This window comes from Ochlerotatus camptorhynchus, unplaced genomic scaffold (genome assembly GCF_037179485.1).
Source record: "Ochlerotatus camptorhynchus isolate MF236.1 unplaced genomic scaffold, CSIRO-AGI_Acam_v1.1 ptg000104l, whole genome shotgun sequence".
Classification (NCBI taxonomy): Eukaryota; Metazoa; Arthropoda; class Insecta; order Diptera; family Culicidae; genus Ochlerotatus; species Ochlerotatus camptorhynchus.
The window spans coordinates 282,365-300,302 of NW_027040594.1; the positions used below are offsets into that span (position 1 = coordinate 282,365).

General features: G+C 45.6%; 1 protein-coding gene across 1 annotated transcript; it reads left to right on the forward strand.

The window, feature by feature from the left end:
- The first annotated feature begins 6,191 nt into the window (after positions 1 to 6,191).
- LOC135699198 (histone H2A-like) lies at positions 6,192 to 6,562 on the forward strand. Its single transcript, XM_065219404.1, has 2 exons — positions 6,192 to 6,230; positions 6,296 to 6,562. The coding sequence occupies exons 1-2, from the start codon at positions 6,192 to 6,194 to the stop codon at positions 6,560 to 6,562; spliced, it is 306 nt and encodes a 101-aa protein (XP_065075476.1).
- The last annotated feature ends 11,376 nt before the right edge of the window (positions 6,563 to 17,938 follow it).

Here is a 17,938-nt window from a genome sequence, read left to right on the forward strand (position 1 = left end):
CTGAAGGCCATTTTGATTTGTTTTTTTTTGTTCTCCTCTTCAAACGCGACCAACTAACGGACGTTTCACAAGAATTGCTCAGTTCGAACTGAACCAATGCCACACATTTGTTTCACCTGATTATCGGTTTTTTTTTTTGTTATCACTAACCATCCGAACAGTCGCCGTCGTCGTTAGATAAGAGAAAACAAGGGTGCAAATGACTGGGGTTTCACAAAAAATGTCGTTCCTCTTCCCATTAGACCGACAGAATTCAACCCTGATTGCTACCGGATTGGTCCCAGAATAGTGGCCCCAAATGCTCAATGAGTTTGGAGAGGAGATAAACGATTTATCAGCACTTTCGTTATCACTTCGTAGCCTCTCAAAAGGGGGACCGATCCGGAATGTGCACCGTTTCTGTTGGATGAAGTTGCCGCTGCTTTCACCCGAAGTTAATGGTTTACGGCCAGATAATCGTTATCACACACCTTTTCAGTCGAACGCAATTGACTGCGGCATTGATTTAACGCTACAGTGTGCCCTACTATCGTTCGTCGCAGCTTGGCTTATAAAACGCTCTCTAACCGAGTGAAGGTGGTTTAGATATTTTTTTCTGTATCTCAAAGTTGGTTTTAATTCCTACCCTCGTGATAACATATGGTGGAAGGATGTGGAAAATTACCATCATCAAATAAGTGATATTTATTGACGATGCGTTGATTCAGCCATGTTGATTCATCGTTAGTAGCTTTGCTATAAGTGAACCCCAAAAGGCCCCATTACACATATCAATATATTGACAATAAATTGATATACTGACCATATTATTGAAAAGGTGATATTGAAGACGATGATTGATGACAAGTATTGACGAAAAGCTGATTTTAATTTCACTTTGTCAATACTCAGAGTGTATTGACAAAAAACCGCCAATTTCGCCATCAATATTATCAATATACGAATATTGATAACATTATTGGCAATACGTTATAAGCCTTTTTACCTCAATGGTTTAAAGTCAATATTACTTGTCTCAATTTCCCCAAGAAACATGGATCAACGAAAGAAAATGTGTTTAGAGTTAATCTAGGTCTGGCGGACTCGTAATGGATTTCGAACCAATTTGAACTGTCAAAATCGAACCATTTTTGACGTAGGACTACGTCTGTGATTTATATATAGGGGTGCACTTTGTGAAAACAGGAAATGGAACATGTAACAAAATTATGAAAGATTTTGAACGTTAATAGCTCAGCTGCCCCTGAACCAATTTCAATAATTTTATCACCATTCGATCAGAAATATGTCTACGCATCTGCCAAATTTAAGACTTTATCATTTTTCAATATGTAACTATTGAAAATTACACGAATGTGCAACTGTTGTTATGATAATTAAAATTATCACCGATTGCCTGCGAAAAGCGGTTTCCCTAACACAGATTTCAAAGTTGAATTCCAGCCGGTGTCACCAAACGGTGTTTATTCAATCACCGCGTGGTGAGTACTGGTGTTCTCCAGTACACAAAGAAAGGTTCCTCGCCAAGCAGCTATCAAGGCTGCCCTCAACCGCTGATCGGATTCAGTTCCAATCACCGTGTGTGGTGGTGTCCGGTCGTCGGCATCATCAACAGCAGCAGCAGCAATGCTTTCGGCGCGTGGTATTGAACAGTTGTTCTCCACTACGCAACGAAAGGCTGCCTGCAAGCAGCGAGCTGCAGCCCACATGAGACATCCTCTCTGGCTAATCCAAAGAACTCTTCCCTCCACGACCAGGTCAATCCTCATGCCGAGAAATGTTCGCAACTCGCCTATGTCCGTCATTTCGAACTCGCTTGCTAGGGACCGCTTCACCACTTCCACAGCCTTCAGTTGACGACCAACCACGAGCAAATCATCTACGTACAACACCAGGATGACTTGGTTGCACCCGGATCCCTTGAAGTAGAGGCACGGGTCGCCCAGGCTTCGCTTGAATCCCAATCCTTCGACGAACTTGTGGAATCTTGAATTCCAGGCTCGGGAAGCCTGTTTCAGGCCACACAACTATCGGTTGAGTCGGCACACCAGGTTCTTGCCTCGCACGAATCCTTCTGGCTGGGACATGTAAATCTCTTCCTCCAAATGCCCGTTCAAGAAGGCAGTTTTCACATCCATTTGGTGGACTGCCGTCCTCTGTTCGTTTGCAAGCGCCAATACAACGCGCACGGTGTCCAACCGCGCGACCGGAGAATAGGTCTCTGCGTAATCGAACCCAGCCTTCTGGCTGAATCCACGGGCCACGAGTCTGGCTTTGCAGCGATCTTCCCCGTCCCCTTCGTTGTGTTTTACCTTGAACAGCCACTTGCACGTGATAGGTACTCTTCCTTCGGGTAGCTTGACTAGCGTCCACGTTTGGTTCCGCTCAAGGGAGTCCATTTCCTCGTGGACGGCTGCTTCCCACTTGTCACAATCCGTCCTCTTCTTCATCTCCGCCAGCGAAGTTGGCAAGTTGTCCACGAAGCTCGTAGCATTCAACGCAAATCCCGTGTAGTTCATTTCGTATTCCTGATGCCATCCCGGCGGCTTCCGTGTCCTTCCGAATTGGCGCCCCGGCAATTCCGCTTCCTCTTGCTGTTGTTCTTCGGTAGGTTCTTCCTGGATCGTTCTGTCGATACAGCTATCAAACTCGTCTTCCTCAGCGCGTCCGTCCGAATCCTCAGCGGACCCGTCCGATTCTGCACCCGATGTATCCGAGTCCCCGTCTGGAACAACGGAAACTTCATCTTCAGCATCACTGTCTTCATCGGAATCGCTCCGACTCGAACGAATTGGAAACACATCAGAACCGCACTTCGGTTTCGCATCCCCTTCCGAGCTCGTTTTCCTTTCGTCCTCCACGAAGACAACGTCGCGCGCAATGACGATCTTCTTCTGCTTGGGATCCCATACTCGGTACCCGCAGGGAGCGCACCCCACGAATACTCCTCTCCAGGACTTCCCATCGAGCTTCTTCCTACGTTCCTTGGGAATGTGGACGTGAACGTCGGAACCGAATGCACGCAGACTACGAACGTTGGGTCGGCGACCCTCCCAAACTTCGTACGGTGTTTTACCTTGACCTATCGCACTAGCAGGGCTGCGATTCACCAGGAACGCCGCTGTCTCGATCGCAAGACCCCAGAACTGCTTCCCGATACCGCAGTCTTCGAGCATGGAACGAACCTTCTCCACGAGCGAACGGTTCATTCGCTCGCTCACGCCGGCTGTAGGGGACGGTGTACTTGATCTTGATCCACTTCTGCTTGTAGAACTGCCGGAACTCGCGACCGATATACTCGCCACCGTTATCGCAGCGCAACCGAGATATACACGTTACGAACTTCGCATTCACTAGTGCTACGTACTCGCGGAAGCTGTCCATCACTTCGTCCTTGGAGTTTATTAGCGAAACGACTCCAGTCATCCACGAAAGTGACGAAATACCATTCGCCATCGATGCTCACCGGCGTCACAGGGCATGCACACACGTCCGAATGGATAAGTTCAAGGACCCGCTTCGATTGCCGCTCCTCGCGCACGGAGAACGGTTTAAGATTTTGATTGCTGACGAGGCACGGTTCGCAAATGAATTCACGACCGGATTTCTTCACTTTCGCACACATCCCGCACATTTACCGCGACGCTCACCAACCATAATCACTTCCGAATCGCGTTCGACGCTCACGACGCCATTCGCGAACACAACTTTCAGTCCGGTAATTTCCATTTTTCGAACGGACAGCAAGTTCACTCGTGCTTCCGGAATGTATAGAACGTTTTTGAACGTAATTGAAATCGACTTACCATCCGCCACAGCAAATACATTCACCTCACCGTACTCTTTGGCGACGATGGACTCGCCTTCCTTTGCCACCTAAATGATCATCGGCTCCTTCATCGGCCGATGCTTTTCGAACAGCCGCCGATCGTTCGTCAGGTTCTCCGACGATCCTGAGTCGACAATCCAGCTCGTTTTTGGAAGACCACTACTGTCACTGCCGAGGAAACAAACATCATTTCCACCTTTTCCGAGGTGCGCACTGCTTTTTCTTCTGCACTTGACGAATTCCAATGACAGTTTTTCCTCCGACATTGTCTCCAGGGCGGTGACGACGGTCGCAAAACCTGGCCCTAACGGTAGCACACCACATCGATGTCCTCCAACTTCGCACCGGTAGACTTGTAGTTCCGGACAATCCGCTCGAACGTCAGGAAATGGTCCTGCAGACAGCCACCGGTGTGGCGAAGCAGCAGCAGCTTCTTTTGCAAGTGGAGGCGACTTGCAACGCTCTTTCGTTGAAAAATTCCTTCCAACGCCAACCACACGGCCCTCGGAGACTCCTTTTCCTGAACATGCTCCAACATGTTGTCGTTTATCCGCGAAATCAGCAGCGACTTGCAACGGCGGTCCTTTTTCGCCCGTTTTTCGGCTGCTTTGGCTTTCGCCTCCCGGACGGCAGCAGAATCCTCTTCCTTCACCTTCAACTCCTCGATCTCATCCACCTCCTGTTCGATACACTCCTGGAGCTCATGCTCCTGTAGGATAACCTGCATCCGAAACTTCCACTGCGGATAATTCGATCCGTCGAACTGAGGGACTCGAGCGTTTTCTACCTCGCGGTCCATTTTTCGCACCTATTTACTTTTTCCCACACTCGCGATCACTGGGCCTATAACCTCATAAGATAAGGCAGTGATATCAAAGATGAATACTAAGATGAATCTGTCGGAAGAAAAACTTTCTATTTTAGTGTCTTCTTTCACGGTCCCTTTCATCCAATGAGAACACACCGTATTCAAGGTAATTTTGTGGTTTTACTGCCCCTCGGAAGAGATGAAATTTGCGCTTATTTTTATCAAAACAATCACACCAAAATCAGAGATGTCCCATTTTGTAATTACTCGATTAACAACTAATCGATTATTTTTTGTTCGCTGTGCTGCAATTTTTCCACCAGAGAGAGTGCAGCACATGTTTGAAACGATCGGTGATGATCCTGTGGAGATGTTAATGCTTATATCGGCATGATCTAACCGATTATAAATAGTTTACTATTCGGTTCGTTAATCGATTAAACGATTGAAAATCGGACATCACTAGATGAATGTGAAACGTCATTTCAAATATAAGGCCGTTCATAAATAATGATACAATATGAAAGAGACCGGGTCTAATCACAAATTACGTCTCCATGGTAACTGAAATAAACACGAGTGTTCACCGGTTGGTGATATCGGAATAAAGACGCGAAACACGCGGAATTATGATAATGCAAAGGAAATAACTTCAAATAACTTTTGTTTTAATACAGAAGCAGATGAGACCTGTTCCTCTGCATATTTTGTCAAGGCGTTTGTGATTTGAATTGGAATATTCCATCGGATGCAACAATGTTAGTGAGGAGCGATCCTTTTTTGATGACCCCTCGAAAATAGTTTTAAAAATATTGGCATGAACATATTGATGGAAATATTGACGAAACTTCTGTCGTGTGGGGTGCACTTTACCATAATATAAATGAATTATTCCTAGGACTGACATTAGAACGACTACTGTTTTTATGCTCTATTTAAGCGGCTATGATTTAATAAAAAAAAAACTTGTATTTATCCCCAATGGTGAAATGTTACCCTTATTATTTATGTAAAATCCGACAAGATTGCTCAAGTCCACATTTAGGAAAGAGCTGCCAGTTCTGCTGTGATCGGTCAAAAGTTGTTGGTAAACAAAAAGTTGGAAGGGTTGTATACTAGATACGACCGCAGGGTTGGCGTTGGATAACGTCTGTTATGTGTTGTATTTAATTGTTTATATTATATTTTAGGAATATTCCTTAATAACTCTTTTGCGAAAGTTTGGTGGCCCTGAAAAGGGCCGTTTTGTTGGGCTGATGTTGTTGGGTTTGCTCTACTCTGTCGCCCTGGAAGAGATTTGGAATGATGTTGGTAGTTCGAAGACAGACAGTATCTCCCCTTCCAGCGTTCCCACACCCCAGTATAGCTCCCAAATTTAAGTGTAACTGTGATATTCTGGATAGAAATTGTCTTCAAAACTAACTCTTTGTCGAATTATTGGTGGCCCTGAAAAGGGCCGTTTTGGTTGTGGTTTTGGAATGATAGGCTGAATAAATGATTGTTTGAAAAATTTCAGTCGACAGTCAACGAACTGTTTGTGTCGTTCGTTGCATTATGTCTGGACGTGGAAAAGGAGGCAAAGTCAAGGGAAAGGCAAAGTCCCGTCCCGCGCTGGATTGCAGTTTCCAGTCGGTCGTATTCACCGTCTACTCCGAAAGGGCAACTATGCCGAGCGTGTTGGAGCCGGTGTTCCCGTCTACCTGGCTGCCGTGATGGAGTATCTGGCCGCTGAAGTTCTCGAGTTGGCAGGAAATGCCACTCGTGACAACAAGAAAACCCGAATTATCCCACGTCACCTGCAGTTGGCCATCCGCAACGATGAAGAGCTGAACAAACTTCTTTCCGGAGTGACCATCGCTCAGGGTGGTGTCCTGCCAAACATCCAGGCCGTCCTGTTGCCCAAGAAGACCGAAAAGAAGGCCTAAATTCGATCGAAGTTCCCACCCTTTAACAAAATCCGTCCTTTTCAGGACGACCAATTTGATGGTAAAGAGTTTCGTTTTCAAAACAGTTTCCTTCGTGGTGCGCAAGGAGTGATAAAATGAATCCATTAAAAACATGGTTGAATCTTTCTGTCATGCTCTCCCTAGTTAATTGATATCCTCATCGAGTAGGTTCGATGATGGTTGATTAGTGTAGGCGTGTCTTGAATTCCAAGAAATTAACCAGTGCAGCGTTATCATTCCATCCATATCTAAAATTAAACTATCGACTAAATTTTCAATAGCGCCCTAAAATATCCATCAGTACCGTTCCAACGACGCGTTCATATAGATAAGATTGGTAAATAGCAGATTTTTAGCGATGGGCCCAATCTTAGATCCATTTCCCCTACCTTGCAGAGCTGCGGTGGCCCTGGACTTATGGCCTACATTGATGCAGCGGAATGAAATCCATTAGCAAATTACGGTTGAGATTTCAGAAATGATCGTGGTGTGCGTCCAATTTGAAGTGTGGTGTGATTTCTGATAAGGTATTAGTACCTCTGGAAGTGAATTAACTACCTACGTGACATCGGTTTACTGGATCCCGGTAAATGTACCTTGCTCTTCGCTTTGGACGTGAACTGCTTGCCTTCAATAAATTGAGTGATTTGACTAGTAACTTCAAAAGAGGTTTTCCTCGGACCGCTGATTCTGAACTGTATTGTTCCTTCATTGCGCAACATTTACCGTTACCGTTGGGACTTCCGGTCTTCTTTGCTAAGCCAACCGGTTAATCGTATTGAAGCGATACTTCTAGATTATTATTACGCCTATACTGTGGCCCACAGTCTGTGGGCTCATAGAACAATAAAACCGAGCCTGGTTAGTAGGTGAACACAAAATACTAAAGTAGAACATTCTACCAACATATAGAGTCCAAGAGATTCCTTGAAAAAGGCACAATATATGCGACCGAAACTTCGGATGAAATCCAAACAGATATTTTGAGAGGAACCAGTCGATCACAATCCTCTTATTGAGTTTAACCGGTATTAACAGAGAAATGAGACGCGTTAACCACGAATCCTTGGGAATGATCCTGACACGCTTCATATGGATGACGAATCGTCCTCATCTCATCCTCAGAAAATGGTACCCATTATTTTAATCGGCATTCTTTTGAAAAATTCCCCTCACAAAAAGGCTTTTCATGTACTGCCAGAGGATAGGGGGAGAGGGGCAATTTAATTATTACTAAAATGGACGAAATTTACGATGTGCGCTTCCATCGTGCAAACTTTATTTTGATTGCCGAAGCATACACTCAAAAAATTTACCACATAGGTATCTAATGGATGAAAACCATGTGAATTTCACATAGCTAAAAATCCCACCACAAAATCACATGAATGTCAGGAGGCGGATGAAAGTCATGAAAAAAGTGTCGGAAAGGCATTAGAAAATTAATCGTTAAACTCTTTCTTGATAATGTTGTGGCCCTGAAAAGGGCCATTTTTCCAACGCGCTCGGCGTAGTTGCCCTTGCGGAGCATACGGTGAATACGACCGACTGAGAACTGCAGCAACTGGACATTCCATGACGGCGGCCCAGTATACCGGAGCACTGGCACCAACGCACTCGGCGTAGTTGCCCTTTCGCCCCCAGGCTCTGCTGCCGTTGCTCTGCTTCCGCTGCTCTGGTACTGCTGCTCTGCTGCTCTGCTGCTGGGTCGACGATCGGATAGACAATGATGGAACGGGCGACCTTGTTGGACGCTTATATAGTAGAACAGAAAATATCAGAGGTGTCAGATACTCGCATCTGATGTCTCGGTTGGAGAAAGTATAAGAATATAAAAAAATCAATCGATTTTCACCAGCTTTAGACAATGGTTTACTTTTAACCATTTTTCAATAGTTTACAGAATGAAATCAATAGTTTTGAAACATTCAGCAAATTGCTAGAAATATTTCCAATCGATTGATGCCATTATCTCGTAAATCTATCGAGAGACGGTTGAGTTATTATCGTTCAAAATCTTTTAATTTTTCGTAACGCATCCAAAATGACTGTTTTCAATTTTGTACCCCCGTATGTTGCCGAAAGACGTTACCCAACGTCAAAAAGTCAGCTGATCGCAACTGTCTCCTGGACAACCTTATTGCTTCGCAAGTGTGTTTCTACTTTTCACTTTTCTTTGGCAGCGTGATCTGCCATTTCCAGCGTTATGGTTGCCGGAAAGTGAATTTTTCACTCTAATTTTTGGCATTCATTTATTTTCAATTGATACGTACAGAATCGATGTTATAATAAGAGTCCCTCCAAGAGAAAATATTGCGAACAAGCAGCACCGAATGTGATTTATTTTTGATTTAAATTTCATGTCGATAACGGAGCTTCTGGGAGACAAAAACAATTTGAGAACCTGAAAAATGTTCAAACAAGTGCTTGGTATAACTTATAAATACCACAATGTACTAAATAATGCGAAGAAATGTTTTTCATCGAAAATTATTAAAATATTGTCAGTAATGAATGCAATACTTGTTAATGTTTATTTACTTTGCTTGTTTGGTACCCCGCTGGACAGTTCGATTGTTACTTCTGGCGGGACTCTTATTATAACAATGACTCAGGATACGTAAAGAAACATCTTCTGGCACCCAAAAACATCCAAGAAACACAATCATAGGATGGCAGAGTGACATTGTGCGAACGTAATACAAAGAGCAACGGAAATTTTGCAAACATCTATAAACTGTATTTCTGGTTATCGTTGCATCTACGATCTACATTTGTTGTTCGAAACATATGCAGAGGATGTAATGAATTCAACCTTACATTGGATGTAAATTTATTGAGCTTGCACGAGCGGCAGATCAGTTTGTCGCAGTCACTTTCAGTAGAACAATATTTCGATTTTGCCGATAAAAAGATCTCCCTCGCATTACGCTACTATCGATAATAATTGTTCCTCTCCGAAGAGTACAGATGACCAGCTGTTGAGCGTAGATCAACGAGTGCACAATCATATTGGTCAGGATGTTTATCATTTGGCTGTGCTTCCGCTAGCAAACAGAAACAATTTCTCGACCAATTTATGGCATTCCTTGCTGCTGGATAAATACTGCGAACATATGACTGTTATTACTTTTTCGTGAACTGAACAACAAAACAACAGCAACGCCGCCACCGACCTCGAGCGGGAAGCAATCAATACCCTCAAATGCTCCCGTTTTGCTTTTTGCACTCTTTACCAGAATTGAAACAAACGTGCGGCCGCCATTAGTGCTCATTTGAGCTGTTTGCTTCCGGCTGCTAGTCGCCGATTTTAGCTTCATCAGCAAAAAAAATCAATGAACCACATGTTTCAAAACCGGCTCAGCACAGTGTGCAATTAATGTTCGCCATTCCTGAGCGTATCGATGATTAATAATTTTATAACACCACCCACCGCTGGTGCTCGTGACAGTCAACACTTTACACTGATTCAACACCTCGTCGCCATCAACTCACGCAATTATTGATTAAAGTCAACGGAACACAGCCCACCGAATCGTGACCCTTGCCGTCAACCTTCTCAGAATTTTCAGACTTTTTTGATGGTCATCACTTCCTGGCTCCCTGCCACCACCCTCCGACCGGTGAAGGATCATAACCTAGAACAATGGCCGTCCGCTGGCAATGTTAAAAATAAAATCCCAACCGCACTGTTGCGTCTTTGTTCGCAATCTTTACCGATGGTTGGCCAAATTGTAGGGTTCTTTGTTCTCAGCCAATGCTGGATACGAACCAATTGTCATCATCGCCATTCGAGAACATTTTTTCCAAACAGATCGATTTCAATTCTCTTACAAATTCGTTACGGATCGATCCGGATGAGAAACAGATTGACCGCAGCACCAGTAACCTGGCCTACGGCGCCTCTGATGCAGATCTGGAACGGGACTTGGTTAAACATTGTACTCGAAAAAAATGCAACAGACAAAAATTCATTGTAAGTCATATATTTTTAAAACTCTCAGGGAATAAATAAACACTTATTAGCTACGTTTTTGAAAATTTGGTTTATTCAACCTCCTCTCCTAGGCTAAATGCCCGCACCTTGGACTTAACGCTACCCATCAAATCCTGTACAACACTTGCGCCATCTGTTGGAGAGTAGCCCACCCCAAATTGGAAGAAAAGCGACCGAAGAATATTTCATCCCATATGGTACAGTAGGTTGAAATATTGACTGACACTATTTTCTTCGAACCATTTTTTTCCGTTGAATTTAATTATTTGTTGGCGGTTAGTTAAATATGATTCAAGCCATTTTAGAAGCCCTGACTCAATTCCATTTTTTGCAATTTAAAAAGTAGCATTGGTATGTCTATGCCTTGCTAAAGTCTGTATAGAGAGCTTCTACGTGGTTTCCGTCATCCATTGCATTCAAAGAATAGTCTATAAGTTCAAGTAAATTTGTCGAGGTCGAGCGACCCTCGAAAAAGCCGTGTTGCATGTCAGTAATTCTATTTTTAATTTGGAGAAATAATTTTTCGTTGACAATTGCCAATGCAACACAAATATCGAGATTACAGAATAAAATAATGCGTTTGATTTTGAGATGTAATAGATTCACTTCCTCATCTTTGATGCTAGATGCCTTACAATGGTTGTCGGTGAAGCAAAGAGTTGTATATTTGACTATGGTGTTCATTTTTAAAGTAGTTAACGGTTTGCTGCCTCGATATTTGTGTTTTCAATTGGATCAAGGGGGGAAGTGACTTTCATAGATAAAATACAAGAAACGCGGTTGAAGTAAGAACACCACATTTCTTGACTTGTTCTTTATTATATTATAAAGGAATAAATGTTTTCAATTCGATGCCTAGACATATCAAACGTTCAGCAACACTTACAGAATTTAAAAGACACTGCATTTCACCCGTCAAAACTGTCTTATGAACAGTTATGCAGTGATTTTTTTTTTTATGATTTGACAAATTATGCATCTTGACGAAGTTATCTCTAACGGATTATTTGGTATAGATAGCTGTCATAACGACTTTTTTTTAATTATTATTGTAGCACTGCAAAAACTATTTCTGTTCGCCACGATGGTGATGATAAATATTTGATTTAATAGTAGATTAATTAAAAAAAAAAGAAGTCTTAAAAGGTTTGAGCCTCGCGTGCGTATTACGGATATAGAGGACTGAATTATTAAAAAATGCAATTTTGAAACTTGTTTGGAAGATACCTTGAGTTAACAGTAAGTTTTCTGGCATATGTCGGGGGTTCGTGATCCTTCCTGACATTGCTGAAAATTATGATAGCATCAGATTGGCTATTGGACTATTGGAAGACATTACTGCTGATTGTGAGTGGATCCCCCGATGTGTGTGGATTGATCGTCAAGCAGTACAGTTCGACTTTTGCTCGCTCTGACGAGTTGTTCGAAAGTTTCTAGTTTGTTCCAAACGTTCGCAGTTTAATCAACAATCAATACGAAACTAACGATTTTAAATTGGCTCACTACTTGACTAGCCCATCTCAAGCAATCGATTAACGTATACCGGTTTAGTCGAAATTCTAGTACTACGCAATGTTTGTTTTGATTCGCTATGAAAGTTTGACAGATAAAATGAGAGTGATCGCGCACGGATATTACCCAATTTGTACGTTGTGTGATAGTTGAAAATAATGATTTACGATCGATTTACTAACCGTCCTGCCATGGTGGAGGTAAAAGTTCTACAGACGTTTATTTACTGTAACATAATAAGAACAGACATAATAAGCTATAACAATGATACGGGGACAAGTGGTGACATCTATGGGTAGGCACAGTACCTATTTTATGTTAAAGGTAGAGGCAGTAATAGTCGCCTGCACGAACAGAGGGTTTATTGGTTTTTCCTATGTATCGAGGGGTGAATCGATTAGCTTGGGACCGAAGAGAGTACCAGAGCTGAGCCAAAAAGTTGAGCATATTATTTCGGAACCTTCTAGTCTTAGAGTTACCTCTATGGTTTAATCGCGTCGTCAGTAGTGTCGGTCGCTTCGTGTGATGGGAAGACAGCGCTCCCGGAGCAGGCTCCGAGATAAAGCGGAGAAGAAGAACAGCGGTGAGGGTAGCTTGAGTGTACCAATTTCGAATAGGTACGCTAATCTTCCCACCGATGTAGGGAGGGAATCCCACCTCAGCCACGGTGAAGCGGTCTAAGAAGAGGAAGAAAAATCAAGGCCAGTCCGATGGTGCGAGTGGACGGGACGATGCCACGGCGACGAACGTCAGCGTCATTGGTGATTTCGGCGACGCCGTCGACAACGAAACTGCTTCCAGTCCGAGTGCAGCAAAAATGAAGCTTCCTCCACTGGTGGTGAAGCAAGTCCCACTCAACACGCTGATTGGCGATCTCTCATCGCCGGGTGTTGCAGCTGAGTTTAAGCTCGGCAGGATCGGCACCAAGGTGATGCTCCGAACGAAAGCGTAGTACGAGGTGGCCGTGAAATATCTGAAGGATTCCAAGGCGGAATTCTTCACGCACGACATCCCCGGTGAAAAGCTCTTCAAGGTAGTCATCAGGGGTCTACCAAACTTCAACCCCAAGATGGTCGATGCTGAAATCAACCGGTACAAGCTAGCCCCAATCGTTGTCTTCCAAATGACAAGGAGAGACGAAACCGTGAAGACGTACCCGGATTGTCTTTTTCTGGTGCACTTCCAGAAAGGGACGGTAACGTTCAATGCGCTGCAAGCCATCCGATCGATCTACTCCATTATCGTACGGTGGGAGCCATACCGTGGCGGCCATCGTGACGTAACGCAGTGCCAGCGGTGCCTCAATTTTGAACACGGTACCCGCAACTGCAACATCAAGCCACGCTGCAGCAACTGCGCTCACGAACACGCTACTTCTGATTGCCCTGCGGATGGAGCCGTGGCGTTGAAATACGCCAATTGTGGTGGTGCACATCAAGGTTCCCAAAGACAGTGCTCCAAACGCGAGGACTTCAAATGCAACCGAAAACAGGCGTCAAGCAACAATCAACCAAGATGCAAGAAGGACAAAACCCCAGCATTTAGGACGGAGGATTTCCCGCCTCTTCGTGCTCCCTAGCAAAGACTAGAAAATGCGCTAGTGCAACCCGCTCCCCCTCAAGAAGCTTCCGGTGATTCTGCTGGCCAAAGCTCTCCCCCTGGATTCTGGAAACAACCAACAGCGCAAAACAACAACCCCGATCTGTTCTCAGCAGACGAACTGATGGAAATTTTCGTCAACATGTCCGGTGCTCTTCGTAAGTGCCGCAATAAGCCCGAACAGATCCAAGTGCTCGGTAAGTTCATCATCCAGTATGGTGTCTAAACCGCTAAGTACCGTCACCTGGAATGCTTGCTCTGTAAGAGCAAAGAGATTGAGCTTGCCGACTTCCTCCACAAGCACAGCACCGACGTGGGCCTTCTAACCGAGACCCATCTAAAGTCCGGCGACAGCTTCTGATTGCCTGACCACAACATTATCCGGCTTGATCGCACCAGCTCCAGGGGTGGTGGTGTTGCGGCCGTCGTCAAGAAAGGAATAAAATACCACACTCTGTCCCATATCCGCACCTCTATCATCGAGGCCCTTGGTGTGGAGGTGGAGTCGTCGACTGGATACGTCCAGTTCATCGCCGTCTACTGCTCTTGTCAGTGTGCCGCCAGCAGTGGACTAGCGGCTAAATTCAAGAAGGACCTGTCCACCATCACCCGTAACGGTTCCCGCTTCGTAGTAGGAGGAGATCTAAACACTAGCCATGAGGCCTGGTGGAACTACAGGCAGAACCAGAACGGTTGTCTGCTGTTCGACCACTCACAGCATGGGCTGTACTCCGTTTGGTTTTCGGATGAGCCAACATTTTTTTTTTAGTTCTTAATTAAGGAGATTTTTAGCCTATGGCTAGTTCATATCCGAAAACGAGCCAACATTTATCTCACCGGTGGGCAACCCATCGACGCTAGACATGTTCCTGACAAATATCGGCTTGTCCAAGCCGGTGGCCTTGAACGAACTCAGCTCCGACCACCAACCGGTGGTGGCTGAACTGGACTGCAACGTGGCCCCTGCTTCAAGCATGCGCTAGGACATTCATCGCGTAAACTGGGCCCAGTTTGGACGCGTGGTAGACAGGCACATCATCGACAACCCGCCGCTTGACTCCGTGGAGGACATCGACCGAGCGTTGGAGGGACTCCACCAAGCCATAACCGTGGCTGACGAGGCGTGCGTCCGACGAGTTCCTGTGAGGGGTAAGTTTATTGCCATTGATTCCCACACCTAACTCTTGATTCGCCTGAGAAATGTTCGTAGACGCCAGTTTCAGAGGACTGGAGATCAAGCGAGGAAACGTTAAATGGCCGATCTGAACAAGGAGATTGCTTCCGGAATGGTCTCACTCTGGAACGAAAGTTTCGGGCGGCTTGTTCAGAATATGGACGACCGCTCCAGACCATTCTGAAAAGTTACCAAGGTCTTAAAGACGCACCCTAAACCCATTCCACCACTCAAAGATAAAAATGATGACTCATCGGCTCATTATCATCCCTCAGGAGTATGCAAATGCGATTGGTGAGCGTATTGCCAAATCGCACTTGCTTGGCTCCAACATCCAAAGTCCGCTCGAAGTTCAGGTTGAGCAATGCGTACTCAACCTTGATTCCTCCCCTTGTGCCATCCCTCCGGAGGATAGAATCACAGTGCAACAGATTTGCTCAACGCTGAAATGCACCAAAAACATGAAGGCATGAAGGGTTTGACGGAATATTCAATCTAGTGTTGAAAAATCTCAGCAATAAGGTTCACTCTCTGCTGGCTGCTGTCTTCAACAGATGGAACTGCACTACTTTCCAAGTATCTGGAAGACAGCGAAAATCATACCTATCCGCAAACCCGGGAAGGACCCAACGCTAGCTTCAAGCTACAGACCAATCAGCCTCCTTTCAGCGCTGAGCAAATTGTTCGAGAAACTTATTCGACAGTGAGCATGCATAAGGGCCTATACGCGATGATCGATTATCTTCGTCGATTTTCTCTTTTGTTAATAACTCGCTAGATTTAACGTTTCTCGGTGCGTTTGCTGTTGCTTTTGATAGCCAATACAAACTGTTACTACTCTGCATTGAACACATTCTAGAAAATTGTTTCGCTTAGCTGTAGCAATGCAAAGAGAAAATCGATGAAGAGAATCGATCATCGCGTATTCGCCCTTATGATTGCTCACTGTCGTATTCTCAGTCGTTTGCTCAAGTTTGTCGAGGAGCAAAACATTCTCCTACCGGAACAGTTCGGGTTCAGGAAGGGGCACTCCACAAATCATCAGCTAGTACGGGTGATGAATAACATCCGAAGTAACAAGGCTGTATCCAAGTCCACAGCCATGGCATTGTTAGACGTTGAGAAAGCGTTTGACAATGTCTGGCACAATGATCATTCGTTGCTAGACCGTCTAGCAGTATAGTTCGTTCGTTCGTTCGCTTCGCTATCGAGTTTTTTCTAGTTCGTTTTATTGCTACGTTCGCGTCGTGGAAGTGCCGTCATCCACAGGCGCATTGACAAGTCTAATTGCACTTGCTAATAAACAAAGCATGGTACGCAAGCGTACTACAGCTCCTGCATCGGAGGGCCCTAGCAAGAAGGCCCAAACGGATCCCAGCGCTGCTTCGGATGACGCAGCAAATCGGCTGCTACAGAGCAACCAATTCTCGATGCTTGGAGTAGAAAATGGCGGTGGTGACGCCGCTGAAATTGCGAAAAAGGAGCGGATTCCCCCGCTGTTTACCCCGATGAAGGACGTCGCCCAGCTTAGGGATGAGCTGGAAAAAGGCAAACTGTTCCCGCGTTTCAAAATCTGTAGCGTTGGAACAAAGATCATGTGCTCCAGCCTACAGCAGTACAAGTCGGTCGGTGACCTGCTGAAGAACAGCACAGTGGAGTTTTACACTCACGATTTGCTTTCGATGTAGCAATTGAAGGTTGTTTTAAGAGGTCTGCCGTCGTACGAAGCGGCTACCGTTAAAGATGAGCTGGTGAGGCTCGGATTGAAACCAGAGGCAGTCCACTCAATGAATCGACGGCCTATGCCCAATACCAACTATCGTGACCAACTGTTTCTGGTCCACCTCACGAAGGGCTCCACCACCCTTGCTGCGCTCAAGAGCAACATACGTGACCTGTTTCAGGTCATTATCGACTGGGAATACTACAAACCGCAACACCGTGACGTGACCCAATGCACAAGTTGCCTCTCCTTCGGCCATGGCACGAATAACTGTCATATGAAACCACGCTGCGACAAGTGTGCTATGGCCCACTCGACGGCGACCTGTGCTCAAGCTGATGACACCAACCCGAAGTGCGTGAATTGCGGCGGAACTCACCGTGCCACTACTCGGGACTGTCCCAAGCGAACGGAATTCATCACCATGAGGAAGAAGGTGGCTACTAGCAACCAGCCAGGCCGGCATCGAAATAAACGTGCACCACCAGCCATCACGGACGAACAATACCCGGCAATCCATCCTCGTCATCTGGTCCCAAATCTTCCACCGCTACCTCTCAACAACAGTCAACGAGCCGCCCCCTCAGCTCAGTATCGCCTCACTGCTGCTGCAGCTCTGCCAAATCAAGCTTCTGCCTCGGCGCCTGGACTATCGTATGCCCGTGTTGCCTCAGGTGACTCAGTTGACGAATCTCCGTTAACATCAGAGGAACTAGTAACGCTGGTTGCAGAGGTGATCGTCATTCTGCGCACCTGCAAGACTCGATCTGAACAGCTTCATGCTGGCTTGTCACTCGTCACCAAGTATGGACCGTGAAGCTATAAAAATTGCAAATTGGAACGCTTGCTCACTGACGAACAAGCATAGAGAGCTACTCGATTTCCTCAACACCAAGGAGGTCGACATTGCTATCATCACCGAGACGCATCTGAAGCCCGAACTGAACGTATTCCTTCCCGACTTTCGGCTCGTCAGACTTGATCGCACCTGCTCTGGAGGTGGAGGAGTGGCCATCGCTGCAAGACGGAACATCAGTTGCCGGCTGCTACCAAACTTCCAGCTGAAAACGATGGAAGCCATCGGAGTGGAGGTGAGCACATCACTTGGCTTAATCACCATCATCGCGGCCTACTGCCCCAAGCAAACCAACATCAGGGACGGGTCGTCAGTGGCCCTCCGCAAAGACATCATCAAACTCACCCGGAGGAGCGGGAACTTTATCATCGCTGGCGATCTGAACGCAAAACACCAAGCTTGGGGCAACGGTCGGAGCAATAGAAACGGCATCATCCTCAATAAAGACCTGGAGGTGATTTCCCGGGCCAGGGAACAACACGTGCCAGTATCCA